The sequence below is a fragment of the Neopelma chrysocephalum genome, unplaced genomic scaffold (assembly GCF_003984885.1).
Source record: "Neopelma chrysocephalum unplaced genomic scaffold, ASM398488v2 Primary Assembly neopelma1_96, whole genome shotgun sequence".
Lineage (NCBI taxonomy): Eukaryota > Metazoa > Chordata > Aves > Passeriformes > Pipridae > Neopelma > Neopelma chrysocephalum.
Genome location: NW_020897759.1, coordinates 183,402 through 207,295, shown reverse-complemented (window position 1 = coordinate 207,295; position 23,894 = coordinate 183,402). Strand labels below are relative to the sequence as shown.

Here is a 23,894-nt window from a genome sequence, read left to right as displayed (position 1 = left end):
CTATATCATAACTACACAATTATTGGCAGGCAGATATTTCCAAGACTTTTCAGCACACACACATAGAGGACTCCCAAAGTAAATGGTGTTCTACCATTAGCTAATCAGCTATTGACAGCTACTGCTGTGTCAAATGACTGCCACTTACACACATGCTCACAAAAATCTCTGCTTAGGCACAAGGAAAGGTAAAATCATGGTTCAGCCACAGGCAGAAAACAGTTGGAGGATTCATGCACTTTATCCATGTCCTGGGTTACACAAAAATTCTAGTATCAGCCTTTCCTTCTCTCTCCTTTTCCAAATATGCCTCTGTTTTTTTTGGTGTTCTGCCTTCTTTAAAGAGAGTGAACTGCTAATGATTATTGACTCCAACACTCGACCACCTGCAGTGACTGCCCAGGTGCTTGTAAGAGACTGGACTGTCGTTGCTAAAGGCTCAATCAGCCTGTGCTTTACTAACAATTTGCAGAGTGGCCACCCAGGCCAGGAGCTGAAGGTGTGCACATCCAACACCTCAGGCTACAAACTGGGTGTTAAACAAGATAAGGAAAGCAGCAAACATGGACTTGATGATCTCAATGGTCTTTTCCAACCTGGTTGATTCCATGCAACTCTGCGAGCTGGGGTAGTGCTTCTTTTTCCTTACACAGATGACTCAGCTGAGATAACTCCCCGGAACATTCACACCTGGCCTGAAGGGATTCATCTCTTGTTGATAAGACATAATCATCCAAAATGGACTCAGCTGCACTGAAATACCAGACAGCTGCAACATCTTAGAAGGGTCAAAGACTCCTGAATTATCCCCGACTCGCAGTATTACATTATCCAGTGTAAAACTCCCCAGCCCAGGGGAGGTACTGGAGGTGCTCCCACCTGAACCTGAGCGTGTATAACTCTGAGTTTTCGGGCTTTCCTGCCCACCCGGGGCTTCCACACCACCGTGATGGATCTGGACTGCGAGCAACACTTTGAGCAAAGAACATGGAAATTGCACCAACAAAGTTTCACCGCTGGATCCGACGGGTGTCTTGTGGGTCCTTCCAGTCACCTGGGTGTTCCCAGCCCTGTGCCGACTCCTGTCCCAGTTTCTCCTTATCGATTGGTTTAACCCAGTTTTATCAGTATTGTTATCAGCATTCTTCTTGGTGAAGAGTTATTGTTTCACTTACAGCCATATTTAGTGTCTCTCTTCAACCAGGGGCATTGAATCTGAGGGAGGAGACTTCTGTCTGAAGTCTCCGCCCCCTCCAAATTATCTCCAACCAAGACAATCCAGCACCAAAGACATCTGGAAACTTCCACGAAAATTCCTTCCAAAACAAGTCAACCATAATCCTGTTGGCAGTCAGCTGACAGCTTGTGCCGGGCTGGCAGCCGGTGGCAGGCACTGTGCCCGTACTGAGACTGCAGCCACACCACCAAGGGCAGGCAGGAGCAGCCCTCAGTGTTCAACATCACGCTGACAGCAGCCACATGCTCTTGGTTTAGGCAAGATCAAAAGAATTATGCTTTCTTATTTCTTTGAATAGATTGTCTTTTTCATGCTAAATCTAACCATCACATTACTCTCTCTTCTATTTGTATTTACAACTGGCTTTCTCCTCTCGTTTTTTTTGTTATTATTTTTAGCTGCAGCAGTGTGAAATCCACATGGAATGCAGTGAATTTTATGCCATTCTTGTGTCCTCCCACAAGGAGGTATTGTTGCCAAGAAAGTCCAGTCACCCACTCCTGTGAACTGCACCATTAGAGGCTGGTGGATTTACAGTTCCAGAGAAACACAGTTGTCAAAAGGAGCTCATTTACTAAGGGAGGGAGGGACATACCAGAGTCAGTAAAAAGAGAGTATTTCAAATGTCCCAGGCTCAAGCTTGAGAGAAAAAAAAACACAAACAAACAAGAAAAAAACCCACAATGGTTTATAATACAAAATCATAGAATGGTTTGGGTTGGAAGGGACCTTAAAAAGATCATCTAGTTCCAACTCTCCTGACATGGACAGGGACACCTTCCATTAGACCAGGTTGCTCCAAGCCCCATCCAACCCAGCCTTGAACACTTTCAGGGATGGGGCAGCCACAGCTTCTCTGGACAGCCTGTGTCAGTGCCTCACCATCTACATAGCGAAGAATGTCTTCCTTACATCCCATCTAAATCACCCTCTTTCAGTTTAAAGCTTTTCCCCCTTGTCAAAAGTCCCTTTCCAGCTCTCTTGTAGGTCCCCTTTAGGTACTGAAAGGCTGCAATAAGGTCCCCCCAGAGCCTTCTCTTCTCCAAGCTGAACAACCCCAGCTCTCTCAGTCTGTCTTAACAGGAGGTGTTCCATCTCTCTGATCATCTTTGTGACCTTCCCTGGACTGGCTCCAACAGGTCCATGTCCTTCTTATGCTGGAGGTCCCAGAGCTGAATACAGTATTCCAGGTGGGGGCTCACCACCTGGTTAACAGAACAGTTAATAGAACACTTACTAACTGTGATAACTCAGATTCCCACAATAGCTTTCTGTAGATGTTACAGGACATTTCTCTCCTGCCACAGAGTCTTACCCCACTCAGACATCACTGTATTCTGTTGCATTGCAATTATTTCACTGCTGCATACCAGGAAGTTCCACTTCCACATCTCATACAGTTCTTCCTAATGTGTAATCAGAGCCACCACACCCCCCCATCATGCCTTACATCCACCTCTTCATTCCCCCTTTCCCACTCAGGGACACCTGATCCAGTGATGGTGACGTCAGAAGCTTTTCTACAAGGCATCTGTTCTTGGTTTGATGAAAAGCATGTACAGCACAGGTTATTTTAAGCCATTTGAATATCTAACTTCTGTCTCTAACAGAATTGAAGTCCCTTAGATGCAGAACACACACATGTAACCTCTTAAGGTGGGATGAGAAAGTTAAGTTTACTTTTAAGATGAGGGGAGGGACAAATAAGAATGTAGTATAATACAAAAGATCACTTTACCCTTCCTTTAGTAAATGTCCTTAAACTCCCCATTTCTTGTCAGTGAATGGTAGTTTTTTCCACGCCATAAAAGTCTTGCCTCCCCTATTTAATGTCGAAAGACATTAAATATGGACATTCAAAATATCCAAGTATTTTTTTATAATTTCCTTTCAAAGAGCTGAAGGCTCAAAATGTAACTCCAGCCAGTAACTTGCTTTCAGTTCACTGCTATGTGTGATGAAAGGCTTATCTAGGAACACACTTGAGCATGGTAATAGCCAAAAGCAAGAAACACTGACATTGCAAGAGAGAGAAACAACACAGACAACAACTGTTGTGTTTCTGACTATATATAGTCAGTAAGCAATGGCATTTCAGCTATGCCCATGCAACTGTTTGAAAACTACAAACCATCACACCTTCACACAAATGCAAAAAATCATTATCCTAAGTATAATGCTAGACTTTAATTCAGATTTCTGAGACAACATTTCACCACACAAACTACAGAACTGTTTCGTCTTAAAACTGATTAAATCTCAGAATCAGGACATTCATTAGAAGCTGATGTTTGGTGTCAGAAGCATTCATGGTTGAACAATGCTTCTTACCCTCTTTGCATTGGGGTCACTTATTTCACAGTACATTGAATCAGAAGGGAATCTTTTGAAATTCTGTACACATATGAAATCTGTCAGTGAGAATTTTTAAATGTGCTTATTTTGGGGTTTATTACACTATTTTAGAATAAAAATGTGAGCATGAGTACCCTCTAACAAAGCTTCACCAAATCCATTCAACAGGCAAACGTGGCAGTTCCTCAGTTACTGGGCTGGGGGGTTTCTGGGTGATGACAGTCCCCCACCCACACACCTTCCTGCTGACCCACTGAGCTGAGTTCCAGAAGAAGGGGAATCAAGATGGGGATAGAGATAGGCCTGAAAAGTAGTTTCTTGACAGGAAACAAAGAAAAATGCAGAAGACCTCTGTATTAAAATGATCAGCTCAAAGACTGTGGTAAAACTTTGCAGATGTCAAAGAAGCAGACATGAGATTTCTTCAGGTTACATTCATCTGCCATTCATTAGAGCAACACCTTCTTTCAGAGGTCACTAACAGAATTCAACTAAATTTGAGTTACCCAAATCTCATCTACTGAGTGCCAAGACCAAACTGTAATCAGCAAAGCCATACCCATGTCCAGATTTCTGAAGACCATGAATCACTCGTGCATCAGGTGAATTAAATACGACAAATCTTATCACTGCCGTTCATTTTAATCCTACTAATTTGCTCCTTTATTCTCCAAAATTATGTACAGGATTATCAGAAGCAGCTTGAAAATAGTCTATCACTCCCTTAAAAGGAACCTCTATTAAAGACCTCCAAAAGTAACAAAGCAGCATTTTCACACTGGTGACTGACGTTCCAAAGAAGTAAGGCTTCGATTCTCATGTTGCATCCTCAACTCACCAAGTTCAGTGAGTCACTCAAGCTAAAACTCAAGAGGAGGGGAGAGAGGATTGATTCTTTCCAGGTGTCAGTGTGCGACTCTGGGTCACATGGGAGTGACATCATCTACAGCAACGTTTCAGGATGCCATTATACAGTAAATACGAGCTGGAACCACATGCAAAAACTCCTAATTTATTTAAAATTGTATTAATAAAGATACAGCTGTCAGTCACCACAGAAAAGTATGCCCCTAGAAAATTAAATCTGATATGCTATGACATGAATGGCAGGTGACTGCGTGCAACCACATGCACGCAATAGCTGACGACCCACATCCTTTCAAACAGCTTGAAGTAAATAACAGGAGACATTTAACAGCAGCAGAATGTGGCTTGAATAACAGGCAGTGAAGTTGCATATGATGTGGCATACCACAAATTAAAAATAACACACGGTTTCAAAGGCTACAGGTATCTGCAAAATTAATGAACTGCTATTTTTTTTTACAGTTGTTCAACAATTTCTTAAAATTGACTTGTGCAGTTTGGCAAATCCTTAGAGAGAGATGGGTTGTGAACACTCAATTTGTCATTGCATAATGACAGGTGATAACACGGATTTAACATTCTTTTAAAATGTATGAGGTGTATATAATCTACTTTATGTATTATTTATTTTTGTATTTATCTCTGGCCTTGGCTGAGAATCAATAAGTAATATAAAAATATTTCACATTTTCAATTTATCCATGTATAAAAATCAATATAAAGCTATATATTGTATTCTTGCCTTGTGTTATCGGCCTGTAATGGATGGGCTAACATTTTAAGAGTACTCCAAAGTGACTGATTTTTCAAAAGCCTCAGCTGATCAGTGTGACAGATAACAGTGACACGTGCTGGTCATAATGCTTTTAATCACAAAGGACCTTAAGGTATCTCAGACACCACATGCATATATCAAACTCTAAACCACAGCCATGTCTGGAACCAGGAATCACTACCCTGAACAACAGCACAGACTCAGAAACCAGCCCAGCTGCATGGAGAGGAAGACTAAATGAAATAAAATAAATTTAAAAAATAAATTGATTAAATCACATCTTTAGTAAGAGCAGGGTGATAGAATTAAAACCTGCATGAACTTGAACTTGTGATTTCTGCAGGAACACATTTAGGATGTGGATTATCCGACTTATTTGAGCCTGGCCTTCATATTCTCCCAAATATTCTGAGCATTCATGGGGAAAGTAAAAATCAATAAAGCAACGAAGAGCCTGAAAGAAAATTCTCAGCAGATCACAAAACCTAGTCCTGTTCCATGAATCTCATTGGAAATGGGGAGATAAACCAGGACAAAATGGAATATGGCAAAACTCACCAAAGAGGAGCTGCTCTATCATGAGGGGATGACTTACAGTAATCCATCTTCCTCCTACTGAGGTCCCAAAACACACCTCCCAACAGGACTATTACACTTTCCCAAAGGAAATCCTTACTACTGCACAAAAGAGGGAAGATTTTCAGGTTTAGAGCTTTCACTAAAACGCCTTAATCCCAGATTTGGGTGAACAGCCTCTTTGCAAGAAGAGCATTAAAGCACACATCAACTTGTGCTTAACAGCCACTAAAATTGCCAAGGGGTATCCTGTATTCATTGAAAAAAAAAAAATTCCAACAACATAACTTCCACTGATATAAGTGTTTTTCCACAATGGGCCCCAGCTTGCACACTTTACCTCCTTATAAGTGGTATCTGAGAATATACAATTAGACAACACAAAGTTCAGACATTTGCACATTAAAACACATTTCTCCTGGATATCCTACCTTCACTTTGACACCAGTGTTACATGGTTAAACTAATTCCTTGTGGGGCCTACAATGTTTGTCACATACTTACTCTCTTTCCTGACATCTGCAAGAGCTGCATGAAGTTCCTCTTTAAACACAGCTGCTTCCTTGGCAATTTTTTCTCCCTTGTCCAACAGATTCCAAGTGGCTTCTTCCACAGAAGCCAGCAAGACACGAGCTCTTTTGGAACGGCCCTTTTTCTTACTAGAAGGATTCTGTGGACAGTTCACTAGTGTTGTAACCTACAATTAAAGGAAACAAAAAACACAATAATGGTGTAAGTTCTACAATAAGTGAATTTATATTGTTCTCAAATTAAAAAAAAGGTATAGTTGAGAATAAGCAAATAGATTTCCATTGCTTTAGAGACAGGCAAGTTCAGCACACATGCTGAGAAGGGACGAAACTATTGAATTAAATCTGACAGAGAATTTTACTCAATATGTCTCATCTTTGTGTTCTTTCTGTATGATCAAAGCAAAGTCAATAGAAATCTCATCTATGAAATGTCTCATCTCATCTAATAGAAATCTCTGATGCCGATTCCTGACACTGCTTATTTTAAAATCTGCTATCCAAGGAGGGTTCAGCAAGGAATCGTTAAGGTTGGAAAAGACCTCCCAAATCAGAGTCCAACCATAAACCTAACATTGCCAAGTCCACCACTAAACCATGTTCCTAAGCACCACATTCACATGTTTTTTGAATACTTCAAGGGATGGTGACCCCACCACTTCCCTTGGCAGCCTGTTCCAATGCTTGACACTCCTGTCAGGGGCAGAATTTTTCTTAATATCCAATCTAAACCTCCCTTGGTGCAACTTGAGGCCATTTCCTCTTCTTCAATTACTTGTTATCTGGGAGAAGAGACCAACCCCCATCTGGCCACAACCTCCTTTCAGGGAGTTGAGAGTAATAAGGTCCCCCCCCCAGCCTCCTTTTCTCCAGGCTAAACACCCTCAGCTGCTCCTCCTCAGACTTGTGCTCCAGACCCTTCCCCAGATCCATTGCCCTTCTCTGGACACTCTCCAGCACCTCAATGTCTTTCTTGTCATGAGGGGCCTAAAACTGAACACAGTATTCGAGGTGTGGCCTCACCAGTGCACAATCACTGCCCTAGTCCTGTGGCCACACTATTTCTGATCCAGGTCAGGATCCCACTGGCCTTCTGGCCACCTGGGCACATGCTGGCTTATGTTCAGCTGCTGTCCAACAGAACCCCCAGGTCCTTTTTCCCCTAAAGTGCTGAATCTTCTCATATTTCCAGCTTAAGACTCCCAAGGTATCTCAGAAACAAATAATCAAAATGAGTACAGACACCTGTCCAAACACCTTCTCTTCTTACAAGGGAGTATCACAGTGGCCAGAACTCAGCACCTCTGAAGTCTTTGGCACGCTCTCAACATTAAAATTGTCCATCATTTTGCCCAGAATGTAGTTATACTGCAGCTTTGTCCAAATTATATTTTTTAACAACGCATTTCAACATCCATAAAGAACTTATTTTCATAGAGCATCCCACTCAACATTCCTCATCATCTGAGCACAGCCTCCACACTCCAACAGAATGTTTCTGAACGACTATGCTCTAAAGGCATTGCTTGAGCCATCACACTACAGAAAGACTCCTAAAGGATTTTTTTTTCAAGTGTTAGATATTTTAAAACACTTATTTTCATTAAGTTCACTGATGTTTTTTAATCCTCTGTTCTGTTCTCTGTGCTGAAGCATGGATAGTATATTATTAAGTACAGCTCTAACCCTGGAGCTCCATGAACACATTTTATACGTATGTGATTGCTTCATTTTCTTAATGGCATTCCAATCACCAGCAATATTGTATAGGCCAAGCAAGAGAACTGACTCTGAATTTCTCAGGCCAGCAGGCAAACTCAGCTAAGTGCTGCAGTGCAGTTGTAGTTTGAGCTGGGCTGTGAAGGAGGGCTCCACACACAGGTACAAAATGAGAAGTGTGCTCTCTGTGCCTCAGCTCACCTTTAGATCTTGTCCCCGAATTCATGCACTCGAGTGCTTTTCATTAATCAGTACTTTTAAAAGTCACTGACAAACATCCTCTGGGGACATTTCTATAAACACATCTTTGAAAGATAAAAGCCCTGCCCCCTATATCATTCATGTGAAATCTGGGGAGAAAAAGGACCATCCACTTGACACAGACTGCTTTGGCAGGTCCCAAGGGAGACAGCAACATAAATAACTCTGGCTCAGATTGTTAGAGAGGGCTCATGTATTTTTCTGACTGTGGCTCAAAGGAAGAAAATGAAATTATTTATTGCACATAAATCAGCCAACTGGTGAGAGAATGCACTGGGAATAAGAATCGTTCTACCTTTTATTTTTACAAACCCTCTAACATCAGTTCTAGAGCATTTAGTGCAGTTTCAATGATCATATTTTTAAGAATGAGTTAAAGAGATTATAGGCTGATACTTCCAACAAGAAAGGCATAAAACATCATCAAAAATTACAAGCTGCCCCAAAAATCTACCATGTAAAAGACACTTTTTATGTATCTTCGGTATTTAATCACATTTCCCAGAAAATAATATATTTTATTTCTCAGATTTTTACTGTACTCTTTTTTATGTAAAATGTCATTCTATGCACTGTTCATTCATATATTGAGGAGGAAAGGAAATAAAACAAATGGAAAAGCATGGAAAAAATAATCATTCCTGCAGGTGGAAACTCTTGACTACGAGACCCTTCATCTTCAGCATCACCGTCAGGAAATATCAGAGGCAGCTTCTGATCTCAAATACAAGTCAAAATTTGATAGACAGTTCTTTGTTCATGGAGATTACAGAAAACAGAAAAACTACTCTGCATTCCCTAACACAGAATCCCAATGAGGAATGCAAAAACTTTATGCAGATCCCATACAGAAAGAATTGAACCCCACAGTAGCTCACATAGTGTGCCATTGTCAACACAGCTTGCACTGGACTGGCAGAATACACAGTCAAAATGACATCATCACAAGAAAAAGGGAAAACATATCCCCACTAATCCTGCTCATGCATGACTACATTTCCCAGTCATTAACACCTTGTTGGCGCATACAGCAAGTCCCCCAGCACATCTTTGGTGGGAGCAAGAGCTGTGCTACAGGCACAAGGGGGTTTTAAATCGTTTTCAAGCCCATGTGCCATCACAGTTACAAAGCTGAACCTTGTTGCTGTTGCCTGTTATTGCCATTACTTATTAGGCTGAAGGGGTGGGGGGTTTTCGTCATAGTTATCCCAAATACTGAATTCCTAAGGAACTGTGCAGAGGTTCTGTCAAGGCTGTATTCAGTTCCAGGCAGCCCTTAGAGACAATCTTTTAATACTGCAGCAGTTCAAGAAACAATGTCTTGGTACCCTGACTATCAAAATATTTGGTTCACTTTTACCTTAATATAAAAGTGGTTTTAAGCATCAATCATAAACCATTATTTTTTGTTAAAAATTTAATTCAGTGTAACTGCAATCCCTAGTCATTTGAAAATGAACTCAGGTGATCTAATGACAGCAGCAGAACCCCTGCCCACTGTTTCCAATCTGAAGTACTGCCCATACAAACACATCCTGGTTCATCCCTTTCAGCACACAGAAAGAAAACTCCCTGTACCTAGAATAAAAACCAACAGCATGCGTTCTCTGGGTGAGCAAATTTCTGTGGCCTGGATGACAGATGAGAATACAAGCCTTTCAACTTCCTGTCCTTCATCAGTGATCCAAGGGACTCCAAAGTGCATGGATAGAGAAGTTGCCACATCCGAGGGGGTTTTATACAAAATAATGTGTCATACTATTTTCACAGTTTCAAAGTGATCACCACTGCCAACTGCAGATTGCAGGGGTGAAAGTCAATCTAACAAAGTAATTGGCAAAGTTACTTCCACAACTACATCCTAGTTACTTCCTAGGCTGGTTTTGGCTTGATTTTCTCCAAGATTGATGCTGTTAACCTAATGATTGCTCCAACATTTAGCATAACTAGCTAGGGCAGACTTCAGGGAACCTCAAACACTTCCACTGCTTCTTTCCTGCTACAGCATTACAAGACAAATTTATTTATTAAATAAATAAATTACAACATAAATCTCAAAGTTAAACTGTATTCCAGCAGCAGTTGCTAAGTGAATCTAGCAAGAACATAATTTTTATCCGTGACTGGTCTGATTCTCTTTCTAATCACAGACCAGTTTTCATTTAATATCCTTCCAGCATCTCAATCACCCTTCACTGAGTATTAGTTTTAACCTGTTTTTGCATTTTCAGTACTTTTTTTGTCTCCTTCCTCTCAAAATTCAAGTTTTCCTTCCATAGTTCTGTTCTGAAACAAAGCATTAAGGTTGAAAGGGGGAAAAGACAGCCCAAATCATATTCTCCTAGAACCAAACACTTCCATTTTTAACAGACTCAAGCTTTTCTAAGACTGAGGAGAGCATAGAAAAGGACAGAGGTAAGATAGCTTCCTTGGGCTGTGTGTGACTAATTACATGCAGGTAACCCAATATCTTTGTTCTAAACACAAGGGAGAGAAAATTCAAAATAGCTGAAGTTTCAAAACAGATTTCCTTTCTGTTCTTCATCCTGTAACATATTGCTACAGAGGTCTCTTAACACTTTCTTAGTTATACACATTATTTGCAAAATGAGGTCAGGTCTTCAAGTAGGTCCTCTCCATTGTATTAAAGATCCTAAAATGCACCAGAATGCAACTCTTCTCAAAATTCAGATAAAGAAACTCACCTACAGATTTTCAAGGCTCTTTTCTACTCTGTCCACTACTTCAAATATGAAACTCTTCCTGCACTGGAAATCCATCTGCTGTGTAGTCTACATTGAAACATCTACTGGATAACACTGTACAAGAGACTAGCTAGAACATGTAACATTTACTATGATACATTGTGTGGCAAAAATGGAAGTGACTGAACAAGTGACTAGATTTGGAAGAAGGCAGATCCCCCTGGACAGGTTCCGAGCCAGAATGAACTACAAGTGCAGAAGAGCTGTGTGTGTGCCTTTCATAATAATGTCCTTAGTCAAAGTTCTTCAGCCTTCTTCCCTTTCCCCCTATTTTCTGCAATCCTAAAATACCTGAATTATCAACGGTTCCAGTAATTTCTCCACTGTAAACGTCTGGATCTGCAGATCCCGAGGATCAATTTTCAGCTTAATGTTTGGCACTTTGGTTGACATTTCACCTAGGTACAAAACAACAAAAAAAAGTGCAGTAAGTAATTATTAGCCATGACTGCAAGTCTCATTGCCCTCTGTCAGAGCAGAGAGACTGCCTACGGGAATATGGACTTGTTTCATAACAGGCTTAGGATTTCAAGAAAAAAAGTAATTTTTACGATTCTTCATTTTGAAAATATATGCTAATGCTTACATGGACTGTGAAATCATAGATTTAAAGTACATATAATTTCTTGTCTTCTCACACAGATTTCTACATTGACCACATATTAAAAAATGTATAAGGATAATTGCATTAGAATACCATTAAATGTAAGTTCTCTAGTAGTCTAAAAAGGAGCTTTAAAGCAAAAATATTATATTACATTACTGAATTTATCACAAAAACATTAATGCTATGTGCACAATATTTGTTATCTCACTCCATGTGCCAAATTACAGTGGTCATAATAAACAACTTAAGAACAAAAATATATAGCAGACCTTAGAGCTACTGGAAATTAATAGCAGGAGAAAGTGAAATATTTTGTTATTTTACAACATGCAATAACAAACCTTTTCTAAGTGTCAAGACAGATTAAGTCAAGACAGCCTATTACTGAAGTCAATAAGATGGAAGTAAAGCTAAGTAAGGTCTTTAAAGTGAATAAATCATTCATTAGGAACTTGATCCAAAGTCTATTGATGTTAATTTAAGGGTTTTCACCAAGTTCACTGGGCCATGGTTCAGGCCATTAGCCTGAAATGTGTGTGTACCACCAGAGAATTATAACTGTGCTTTAGTTGGAATGCAACTGATTATTGTCCCAAAATAAAAGACATTTTAAATTTTGCAGTAATTTAACGTCCCATAAAACATAGCTCAGCAAAGCCTTTTTAGCCAATAAAGATTTCAAACACACAAATAATGGGTATCTGCCATTTTTAAGCAAGACTTATTACAACCATTGCTGCTGTATTATAAACTAATAAAGTACTGCAATTGTGCAGGCTAAAGAGATATATTGTTACCTTCCAGTGAACCTAGCATTGATTTAATACAACACAATAGGTTTAGGATTTCTATAGCAAGTTGTGTAGAAATGGATCTGAAGAGTTATTCACATTTCACTTACAAGCAAAGATAATATCAACAATACTTAAAGAATTACAGTTAAAAGCAATTTACGGGTTTGCCATTCTTAGTAAAGGTTACACAAGTGCCAAGTTTATTCTTTTATTACAAGCTGCACTAGTGGCAAACCCACAGATTCAGCTGCATTCAGCCAGGTGATACCATATGTAGAGAAGGGATTTTTCCATTTTAATTCCAAGCCAAAAGACAAAGAGAAGAGAAGCTTGAGATCAGACTGACCAGAATGACACTTTTCCTTCCATGGCAATGGATAATGGAAAGAGTACTCTAGAAAATGTCAAAGCAAATTATATGGCCGGATTTTACACATTCAGCATTTAGATACTTGTAACAAACCCCAATGAGAGAAAATCTGAGACTCCCAAAATCATCAGCGTCAGTGGTTCTCCTTCTGTCCAATAAATCAGTAGGCAGGATACTCCAATAGTTTTGAAATACTCCTTATCCCTCTGTTTGAAGGGAACTGAGCCCCCTCATAATTCACTGCTTCAGAAACAAGTGGTGGAAAAGGTCTGCAGCCCTTCTGCCAGATCCAATTGCTGTGCCTTCTCCCCCCCAGGATGAAGTGGGAGCTGCCCAAGTGCACAGAGTACATCTCTTACTCACAAAGCCTCACTGCAGCTGCTACAAAGCACCTTGCAATGGATGGATGCTATCTTCTGTTCTACTCACTGGAAAATACTGATTTATTCATTGAGCTCAGAATAAAACACTGAAAACTTGGAATAGCTGTAGAGACTGGTGGTTAGGCATGCTCTCAGCAGGCAAAATGCTTTGTTTCCAAACTAAGTAACGTTTTCAGAATTTCAGACCACTAGAGACAGGAGACATCAAAAATCAACGAGCATCAACAAGCACATTCAACATGTCCTACAGAACCAGATCAACAGCTCATCCAGCCCAGCATGTTTGCTATGGGTCAGGCTGTCACTTCTTGACAATACACTGTATATGCAACAAAGCAAGAAATAAGGCAGGCTCTTTCCATCTACTGTTTAGTGGAACAATTGCTATAAGACAAATTTATAATCACTCAGAGTGCTTCATACAGCTATGGCTTGGGTCATCATGGAAGTGCAACACCTCCTGGCTTCTTCACATTGTGCACATAACACCCTTGGTGTGCTGACCTCTGCAACAAGGGCTTATTCTTACAGCTCAGGCCAAAGATACGCCACTCTGGACTCACCCAAGCAAGACTTTTTAAAAAAACTTTTTATTTTATCTTTAGTGATTCTTACTGTTAGACCCATTGGTTCTTTATGTTTGGAAAATAAAACCAAAAGCAAAACCAACTTCTCGATCATATAATTCTTTGGAAATACTCTCAATACATAATGATGCAAGTGAAGTCTGTATACCTCAATAGCGAGAGGACTAGTATAAAATGCAGTCTCAAAGGACTAACACCTATTAATTGCATCATTTCAATGAATATTCAGAAAGGTTCCATGCCTGCCAAGTAGATTAAAATTCTAGACAGAGATAGTTATTTCTAGCAGCATTTGCTATGATAGCAAGGGAGCCATGAGTAACCTGGAAGCCGGGTTCTCACCAACATTCGGACCTCCACACAATCATTGGAATTAAAGACAGCAAATATGAGCGAGAGATTCTTTTGAACCCGTTAAAGTAAGCTCTCCCCTACAGTACTAATAACTTGCTCTGAGAGCCATAAATGTCTGTCACTCACACCCTTGCTCTCCTCAGCTTCAGTTCCAAACTGCATTGGTATTTATTTGCCTCTCCCCTAACAAAACCATAGTGAGTGCACCTTGGATTGTCCTGCAGTGTTGGCAAACACTGGGTCATGTCTGTGCCCACCTGCCAGCACGCTGGTGCGGTCTCTGAACATACAGTAGAGAAGTATCTGTGCTGTTTTTGCTATGTCCACCCTTGTGGGATGATGGGCAGGGTTAAAATTTAGAGGAGACTAAGAATTCTTAGGGTAAAATGCAGCTGCAAGTCCGTGGACAGAATGCAGTCAACACGCTCCCCATCCAATGATAATCATGTGCTCAGAGGGATGGAACAGAGAGCGGAACAAAGTGAAGTCTCCGTGGCCTCCCTCCATTGAAATCCTGGCAGAAAGGGGAAACACTGATCATGAGACCATACAGTACCTGTCAGCCAAGGGAGAAACAAGGGGTTCTGCTGCTGAGCCAACAACCACATCAAACCCCCCCCTCAGACGACCACCCCCGTCCCATTAGGTGTGGTGAGAGAACTTTACAGCAATCAGAAATAAAAGGTATTTATGACTAGAGCTACTCAAGCTCCACCTAAACATAAAGAAATAGTATAAAAGTAACTTGGGGATAGGGGGAAGATTGCAGAAGACTCCACTGAAACTGCTGGGGTCAGCTGACAGGCTGAGCCCATCCTCTCCCCCCACAGGGATGCCCTGGGTAAGAATTATACTCTACACAAGTTAAATGCTGTTATTAGTACTAGAGCTTGTGCTTCCTTAATATATATCTCAGTAGATTGCTCTAAAAGTCTCCACACTGTTGGCTGAGCCCCTCTGACAAGGGCAGTCTAATCCCCCTCCCATCTTGTGACTGTTGGGGAAGGGTCTCATTATGAGACGGTGACTAGTGAGACACGAAAGTCTCGACTTTCCCGGGAGCACCAACAGGAAAATCTAAACTGCCCCCTTTCACGTGACAACCCCTGATTCCAAAAGCATTTTAATTCAACAAGATACTCTCCTCCAGCTTCATGGGATTGCTTCAGAGGCAGACTCTTTTCTACAATCTGCAATTCACTGGTTTTCTAAACCTTTGGCCAACATTTCAAACTGCCTTTTATTCACATTAGAAAAAAAAAATCTTTATGATATTGCTGGTAACCAAGCCTTATCTTTGACATTTTCAGGAGCCTCCCAGTATATGGACACTTCTTGAAATCCATCACAACAGTTGCAAATAGATAGTATTGATTGTGCTGTGAATTTTCATATATCAGTTGCAAGGGGACACGTAAGAAATAGTTGGAGACAGTACTTCGTGCTTCTACTGAGATCTGAAGACATGACTAGATGATTTTCAGATTGGTTTTTCTGCAGATGCACTCATGCTTTAACTTTGCAGTGGCTTCCTCTCAATTCCTTGACAGAAGGGTGTTAGCAACTGCTTTACTCAAAATCCAGAAATAAAACCTTTGCTGCTTGCAGCAGAGCTGCTCTCCATTCTCACAGCACAACTTCCCATGCTACAGGTCATCTACAACAATTAGATTTTATATAAAATTTGGCAGATAAAAATATAGTTGCAACTACAGTCAATTCCTCTTACTGGAGATCACTGTGCTACAGAATCCCACCCCTGAGCAGTCTCAAACTTGGAAAGTGTTACAAATCCAACCTCATTTTTGCAGGTCAGAAAAATGTGAATCCACGTGCCATGACTCTTCCTTTTCTGGGTTGTTCTGGGGTTTTGTTTGTTTGCTTGGTTTGGAACCTCAGCATATTGTCTAACATCAGCATTTTTATTCTTTGCTTGAACCCTGAGTTCAAAAGCCAGCTGAGCCAATAATATCTTTTAGCCTTGAGTCAGGCCCATAACTCATCATTAACTGAAAGTCAGTTGCAAAAACTATTGTCTCTGAAAATTTCAATTATATTCTAAGGTATAAATAACTCATTTAAGGACTCACTTGCTGATTCCAGTAATTTTTTTTTAAGTAAAATTCTAATGCTTTATGAAATTTCCTTAGAGTAGCCAAAAGATGGAAACAACCTCGCAAGCCAGTGCAGGGAAAACTACTAAATCTTAAATTATTTTGATACCTTGACTACATACTTTTAACCTATGAGGCTCTCCTTACTGTTATATACCATACTATATGGTAACCAATATTTAATTTTGATTTTTAATTCATCTTTTTTTAAATCAAGGCAAGTATCATAGGTGATAGAAAGAAAAATACGCAGCCAGTAAAGATCATTCTGGGATATTTTCTGATATTTCCACTTAGTAAGGGAACTTCTGTCCTTCCAGATCACACTCACTAAGATGACAAAATCTGGTGTTTGCCTCAGGAAAAAAAATGAGAATCACAGTCCATTTTCTCTTTTTCTGAAATGCATATGTCTAGTCCAGTATAATATGCCTCCTAATTACAGCAGGGGTCTTGACTGCCAGATATTTTGGCAGAAGGCTGCTATAACCTCACACTCGGTTAGATTAACCTTTACAGTGGGCAATTTCAGCACTGGAGACGAGCTGCTCTTGCAACACTTAGGATGTTAAGCACGTGTCACAAGATACAGTTGTGTCCCAGAACAGCCAGAAAAGCAACCACCCGCACGCTCCTACCAAGTGCTACAAACTTCAATATCAGGAGAATTTTGTCTTTTCATCAGACATGGCCAAAGACACTGGAAAAATGGCCAAAGGCACTGGAAAACCAGCCAAAGTCTGTATCCATCTGCAGGACAATGTGAACGCAGCACCTGCAGCTTTTAAACCATCTGCATACAGATACAACAAGTGTCAGAAAGCAGAGCCAAAGATATTCTGCATAAATTAGAAAATCTGATCTTTAGAATCCATTTCCTGCTAGAGCATAAAAAAGCCAACAGCGTATCACTCACCTATCCTAGAAAACACATGGTCCATATTCAGCACTAAGGCAACTATGTAATTTCCTTGGGTTAGGAACTTCAGTGCAACTGCTGTGGCTCACTATGGGGCTCCTGAGGCATCTGCAAGGCACTGCCTGACAAGCTCTCCAGTGTATTTCAGGATGACTGACAGGACACAGTGGCTGCTGGAGGGCTGGCAGGGGGATGGGCATCCTTAAAGCTATATCCGAGGGCACAAGCATGGCAACAAAAATCAGAGTTAACAAGCTTTTGAACAATTAGATGGCATGAAACATGTCATACTTCTAGTGATCGTTCTTGGAATTTTCAGCATAGCTACTGTTTTCCCATATATTCTGGTTGTATGCCAACTTCTGTCTGGAGGCAATGACTCACTCTCAGACTCCTGAGCTGGACAGCAAAGGGATTCATAAGGCTCTCACCCAGTCAGTTGGCACCAAATTTGTTTTCTCTGTTTTTTTTTTCTATTGTGTAGTACTCTATAATGACATAAAATATATTATCCTATCAATCTCACAAAATGCACAGGCCTATTGGCTTCTGAAAAACAGGGAAGACTAGAAAAAAATATTAAGACAAAGTAGTCTTGATTTGTTTTTTAACAAGATACAAAGGGACAGGACACCGGAGGATTTCCAAGATGTGAGAATATGTAATAGAATGCTTTTTATTATTTGGTCTTAATTTCAGTATTTCTTATACCGCTCTAATCAATCGGTACCAATAGCACTGTGGGAATAAAATTTATTAGTCTTTTTGCTACAGAGCCAGTACAGCAAGAGCTAATCAGACTTCAGAGAAGTCACAAAAACAATTGCTGCATTTCTCTTTAATTCTCTAGCTGACATATGAAATAAGACATTCAGAATGCTAAAATGTTCTAGTTCTGTTCCCAACACAACAATTCTTTTGCTTGAAGACCTGCTGTACTTTGTGGGCCAGACCAAGACCCAGAATGGAGCAGTATCTCCAACACCTGGGAATGATCCGGCCCATTTAATACTGGGAAAACCTACGATGCACCTGTCAAATTATTTAGATTTCCAGACAAAGTTGTCAGATTACACCCTAACCATCTCAGACCTTCTCACTTCTTACCACTGGCAACAAGAAACACACATGTTATTCCCATGTTAATGCACAGATATCACAAAGGAAAGAAGAGCTGGAGAATTGAAGAAGGTGACAAGATTCAGATCCATTAATAACATTTAGTAGCTGAAAGCTACTTTATTTAAACAGGCTTTGCATTTAGGTGTAAATTTGCAGTGAAGTAACTGGAAAATAAAAACCACAGCACTTCTTTTTATACTGCCTTTCACTTCTGCCTGTGTCTACTTTCTCCCTACAGCACTTTTTCAATCCACATCTGGAAAGCAGCTGAAATTCCCAAGGACATAAGATTTCCAAGTTCTTCAACATAGTTCTCAGCATAAACAGCATTATATATCATCCCTTAAAATCAAGCTACCAAAGAAAAGAAACTAGCTTGAGCCTAGTTCTGTATGGATACTGGAGAATCCACATGGCAAGCAACAGGTCATGACTGACCTCATGGTGTGAATAAGTTTAATTATGGGTTATGGAAAAATAACATTTGAGATGGGAGAAAGCATTACACCTCAACAAACTTGTCTCATGCAAACCTTCTGATATTTAGTGAGATAAAAAAATTAAGATTTTTCCCAGGGTTATAATATTCAGAACATGCTCTCTTTTCCTTGTTTAACACTCAGGCCTAGTTTTCCTACAGTGCATTCCATCAAAGCACTTTTCCAAGCAGAGGTTGTGTTTGAATATCACATAAGGAAATAGAACCAGAAAGGAAAAATTATTTACTCAGGATCACAGAGAATGCCAGTGGCAGAATCAGGGACAGAGTGCTGGAATAAAACCATCATAGTCACTGGAGCACCTTACTCCCACTTTTTTAACTGAGGCCAATAAGCAGGCTAAGGGGAGTAAAACATTTCCAAATATAATTTACACTATAAATCTAAAGTATATAGCATCTTCTTCCATACTCATATGTTAAGTTTACCCAGATACTAGTATTCTTATTCCTAGGTCAGTTAATACCTCTGTGTCCCTCAAACACAGTACCAGAATTCCTGCCTTTGGTGAACACACACTTCCAGCTGCGACACACCGACAAATTCCAGGAGTCGCTCCAGCAGAAGTGTGAATCCTACAGCCTGACCAGCTACACAACTTTTGGCTTTGCACTGGCGTGCCAGACTGTTTTTCAACCAACAGCTATCCAAAAAAATGTGTGGTATGGTCCTGAGCCTACAGCCAAAGCAAGAAAACTCTTCTCCACTGAAACGTAACCACGGGAACTTGGGAACTTGACAACAGCCTCACCACCTTCCCAGTCAACTAAATCATTGCCCTGCTCAGCAGAGTTCTAGTGGATAAACAACACTGTGAGTGGCAGCAGAATTAAAGGAATACTGCTTAGTTTACAAATACTTTAAGAATCTTATGTTTGTAAGATTTCTTCCAAGTACAGTTTTGCAAAGACCAAGCTTTTGGTCTCGGAACTACACTTGTAATATTTAAGGTACTGAAATAAATATTTACTTTATTAAAAAAAAAAAAACAACCATTTTTTGGATCCGTTTCAAATTCTTAAAGAAAAAAATTCCTTTCACATGAGTCTCAGTGCTATTTTCACTGCATGCACTTTGAGCCCAGAACAAGGACCCCTCTCTATTTAAGTGGCATACAGTTCTTACATGGATGGCTATCCTGTGCTCCTAAGGATAGGTCAAGAAGGTCTGGCTCCAATCCCTCCCTTTTGTTATCACATTTAAAGTGTTCCTATCTCTATTCAGAACCAGAGACTCTGTTTAAATAAAGTTCAAGTTGACCTTCCACTAAAAATAGGATATTGTTCAACTCATTAAAAAAAAAATAGCTAACAAAAAAATTCCATGATGTGCTACTAAAATGTTTTAAAATTTTATTTGTTATGTGCAATTCCCCATTTCCCCTTTTTGCTGACAATTATCTATTCCAACATTACACTCTATGTTTTGCCTAACAAATGTCTGTGTCTCACTCAGTTGCAATGAGGTAAAAAAATGTGGTTTTTTATTCTTTGTAGAGCTGCTACTGATTTTGCCAGTGGGTTTGGTTGTTTCACACCAACACATTACCCCAGGATGCTTCACCATCATGTACTATTTTATGTAGCTATTTTCAAACTGACATAAAAGTTTGCATTATTTGTTTTGTCCACTGACCCAAATAGTAGTCTAGTATTCTAGAATAGTGTCCTTCTTCCCCATTGCCTACAGACACGCACAAAACAATCCCAAGACAAAGGGTAGCAAATGTGACTGATACTTTTAAAGTATATATATTGATTTTGAGATATACTTGCAAATCACTTCGGATGCAGGCAAGCAGCTACCTAGTGCTACCTACCACATAGGAAAGCATAATCCAATAAACAGGAACAGAAAAACAGCATTTAAGCAAAACCACAATCCCACCATGCCATGCCTGAATAAATGGATAGACCTTGACACACACATTTACTCCTCCAGTGGGGTTCCCAGTGCTGCATGGCACCCTATTTCCTTTATCAACTCAGACAACCAGCTTCAAATCAAAACTTGGCTCAGAAAAAAACCTCTATATAGCTGATACAGTATTTCTGGTGAAACAGTTTCAGAAATAAAGACTGAAGACATTCCTGCTCATTTTGACCTTCACTCTCATTTCAACTCAAAATGATTTGGGTGAAGAGCAACCATAAAGAAAAAGGCAAAACCCCCCAAACCTTGTTCCGAGGTGGATTAGTTTTCCAACATCGACCAGTTGATTTGGAATAGGAGAAAACATTAACAGCTCAATATGCATTTTTCCTAAATGTCTGTCACGAGGCCTAATTCTTTGCTGTTGGACATCTTTTGGGCTTCACGAGGTCTGAACACAGCTCTTGTCTTTAATAAGAGAAATTCAAATGGATTTTACTGAACAGAAAATTGTGCAGATAAAGGTTTTGAAATACGCAGAAGGTTGTACTGAATGTAACATCCCCCCATTAACCCTCACTTATAAACAAGTGTCTTTTATATTTTAAAATGAAAAACAAAGTAATAAAATCATGCAGTAAGTCAGAATTTTCACACTGAGGCATGATAAATATACATTTACATAAACCTTCCTTGCATGAGATGCCTAAAAGTGCAAGGGGGTAAGTTAAACTTTTTTAAATAGCAGCATCTATGCAACATTTTATTCTTCCTTTTCCATTATTTCAATACGGTTTCTCATGTCTGGAAGACAAGCAAACCCATTGCACAACTTTGGCTACTGGCTTAAAGCAACATGACCATGATGATTTAAAATATTAGTAACACTTTTAAAACAGTCATGTTTACAGTTCTTTTTTTAGCAAGTTGGTTAAGAAAACCAGCATTTTAACTCTTTTTAACTTTTGAACTCGTTATTTTATTAAACAACTATAACAGTTCCATTTACAGCTTCATGTACTTCCACTAACATGGAAAACTGCCTACATTCCTCTTCAATCTTACCTTTTGATTCAAGAATCTAACTAAAGAGTTCCTAGAAACAGCTCTGTGAAGAACTCTCTTGATGCAGCTTGACTCCTGAGGCACCGACAGTGAGACAGCAAATGGTTGCCTGTCATTCCCAGTCTATGAGAAACAAAACAGGAGGGGAAGAGTCAAAACTAGGAGGGAGTACTCAACTGGAACTCCTCCCAAAGTGGTAGTGCCCAACTGAAAACACCACTTAGAGACATCCAAGCTCATTCATAGTCTTGCAAATGTAGTCTGACACCGAGCTTTTAAACCCTAAATCAGACACCAGTGAAGTAAATGGCAAAGCCCCCTCAAAAATCAGGGAGGTTTAGGTGGAACATGAGAAGGGAAAGGGGAAGAAAGCAAGCAAAGACCATTACTGTAAATGCCAGCCCAAATATGGATGCAATATACAAATCATAAAAGTTCATACAAACAGCATGGTTTATATGAAGTCTTCTTCATTTACCTTCAAAAAACAACCAAAACATACTTCTAGATTCATAATCCCACATTTATAAGATTTTCCAACAAGAGAGCCATTTAGGAAATGGACATGAGTGAAGTTTTGCTAATTTGCTATTACAGCAAATTTGAGTACCCTGAAATGCAGTTTGAAATACCACTCACGAACAAAAAACCTCTGGAAATTCTAAACAGGCAAAGGTTGCTCAATATTTGTATCTATTCTGCTAGAGACTCTATTCTGCTGCTTAAGATCGTAGCGGTCTTAAACCATTCAGTCTGAAAATTTGTATGAGGCCCATGTGTCATGCTGAATTTTGATTTTGGAAAACTTCTACCAAAGCAGTTTTGCTATTTTTAGTCTATTTAGAGGTAAAAAGGGCACAGACAGCCCAAAGGCTGAGATAATCTGACACCATCTAATAGCACTGGAGAGGCTCGACTAAGAGGAAAAAAAATAACTAAGGAAGGAGCACATATTGTGACTACTCAGAAGAGAGAAATAGAAAAAACCCCCACAAATACTTGGACATACATAAGAGACAGTACAGAAACAGCTGCAAGGAATAGGGAGAAAAAAAATCAATCACATTGGCCAACTGATTTCAATAGTGTCTTCTGCACTTAAAGCTGCATGGAAGGAATGCAGCAAAATGGATTATGGATGCAAAAGCATCAAATACTACTCATATAAACTAAGCAGACTTTCCTAGATGATACAATAATTTATTACAGGGAAATGTACCTGCTATTGCCATATTAAACTTACAATTTTATTCATAATTCATTACTCTCAGGTTTATATTTCAAGCTCAAACCTTGGAAAAAATCCTTCTTTGCTCATTTGTAAGTCGTGAATTTAGGAGGCATGAACAACAATAAACAGAGAGGAAAGGTGCTGGACTAAAAAAGATTTAATTTTCTGAGTACTGTATTAAAACTATGTGATGCAATGAAAGTATAAATCTTACTAACTGCAGTTAGTATTTCTCAGCATTTGTTAGCTCTCTCAGTTCATGAATGTTACTTTAAAGTTAAGAACAAACAAAACCACAATTCACTTCATTGCAAAATTCCATATAGACAAATGGAGTTATGTAGATGATCCCTATTACCTTTTTTTAATCATTAGATCTTTGTAACCACATCAGTGTTTTATTTATGAAGCAAATTACTACAGTGGTGAACAGCAATCCTCTTTGTTTTGAGACACACTAATGGAAAATTGGTCTTTCAACCATTAAAATTTGGAATTGGTAAATGGGTGTTAGCCCATCAACTTCTGTATATACCCAAATGTCCCCTGCCATTACTAGGAAGAGATGTATTGAGTCAATAAAATGCAGAAATTACATTTGAAAAACAAAAAAAATCCCAGTTCACTTTCCTGAAGAAAAGGCCTTGGGGGCCCAAGTCTTTGTGTTACAGAATCCTGAACCTCAAGGAGAAACACCACAGAAGTGAACACCACAGTCACCCCGCTGCTATGGGCCACTGGAATTCCAGGATGAGCACGGTCACTGGTTCCTGCCCCATTCCTTACCACAGGCAGGGAAACACACCTTGACTGAGGGTGGACCTGAGGGGAGGGGAGTTGACCTGAGGGGAACGGGGCAGACCCGAGGGGAACGGGGCAGACCCGAGGGGA

At 39.8% G+C, this 23,894-nt stretch overlaps 1 protein-coding gene across 5 annotated transcripts in view; it reads right to left on the bottom strand.

Annotated features, from left to right (window-relative positions):
• Positions 1-22,029, bottom strand: part of CTNNA3 (catenin alpha 3) — a 428,400-nt gene extending 406,371 nt beyond the window's left edge. For 3 of the 5 annotated variants that reach the window (XM_027694076.1, XM_027694078.1, XM_027694083.1), the window contains exons 1-3: positions 17,211-17,318; positions 11,377-11,483; positions 6,315-6,507 (exon numbers count right to left, since the gene is read on the bottom strand). In XM_027694076.1, coding sequence (XP_027549877.1) covers positions 6,315-6,507; positions 11,377-11,483; positions 17,211-17,235 — 325 coding nt within the window. In that variant the 5' untranslated portion in view covers positions 17,236-17,318. Of the gene's footprint in view, positions 1-6,314; positions 6,508-11,376; positions 11,484-17,210; positions 17,319-21,772 lie in introns of those variants that run through there. The other 2 variants (XM_027694077.1, XM_027694079.1) reach the window with 2 other exon arrangements.
• Positions 22,030-23,894: the final 1,865 nt, after the last annotated feature.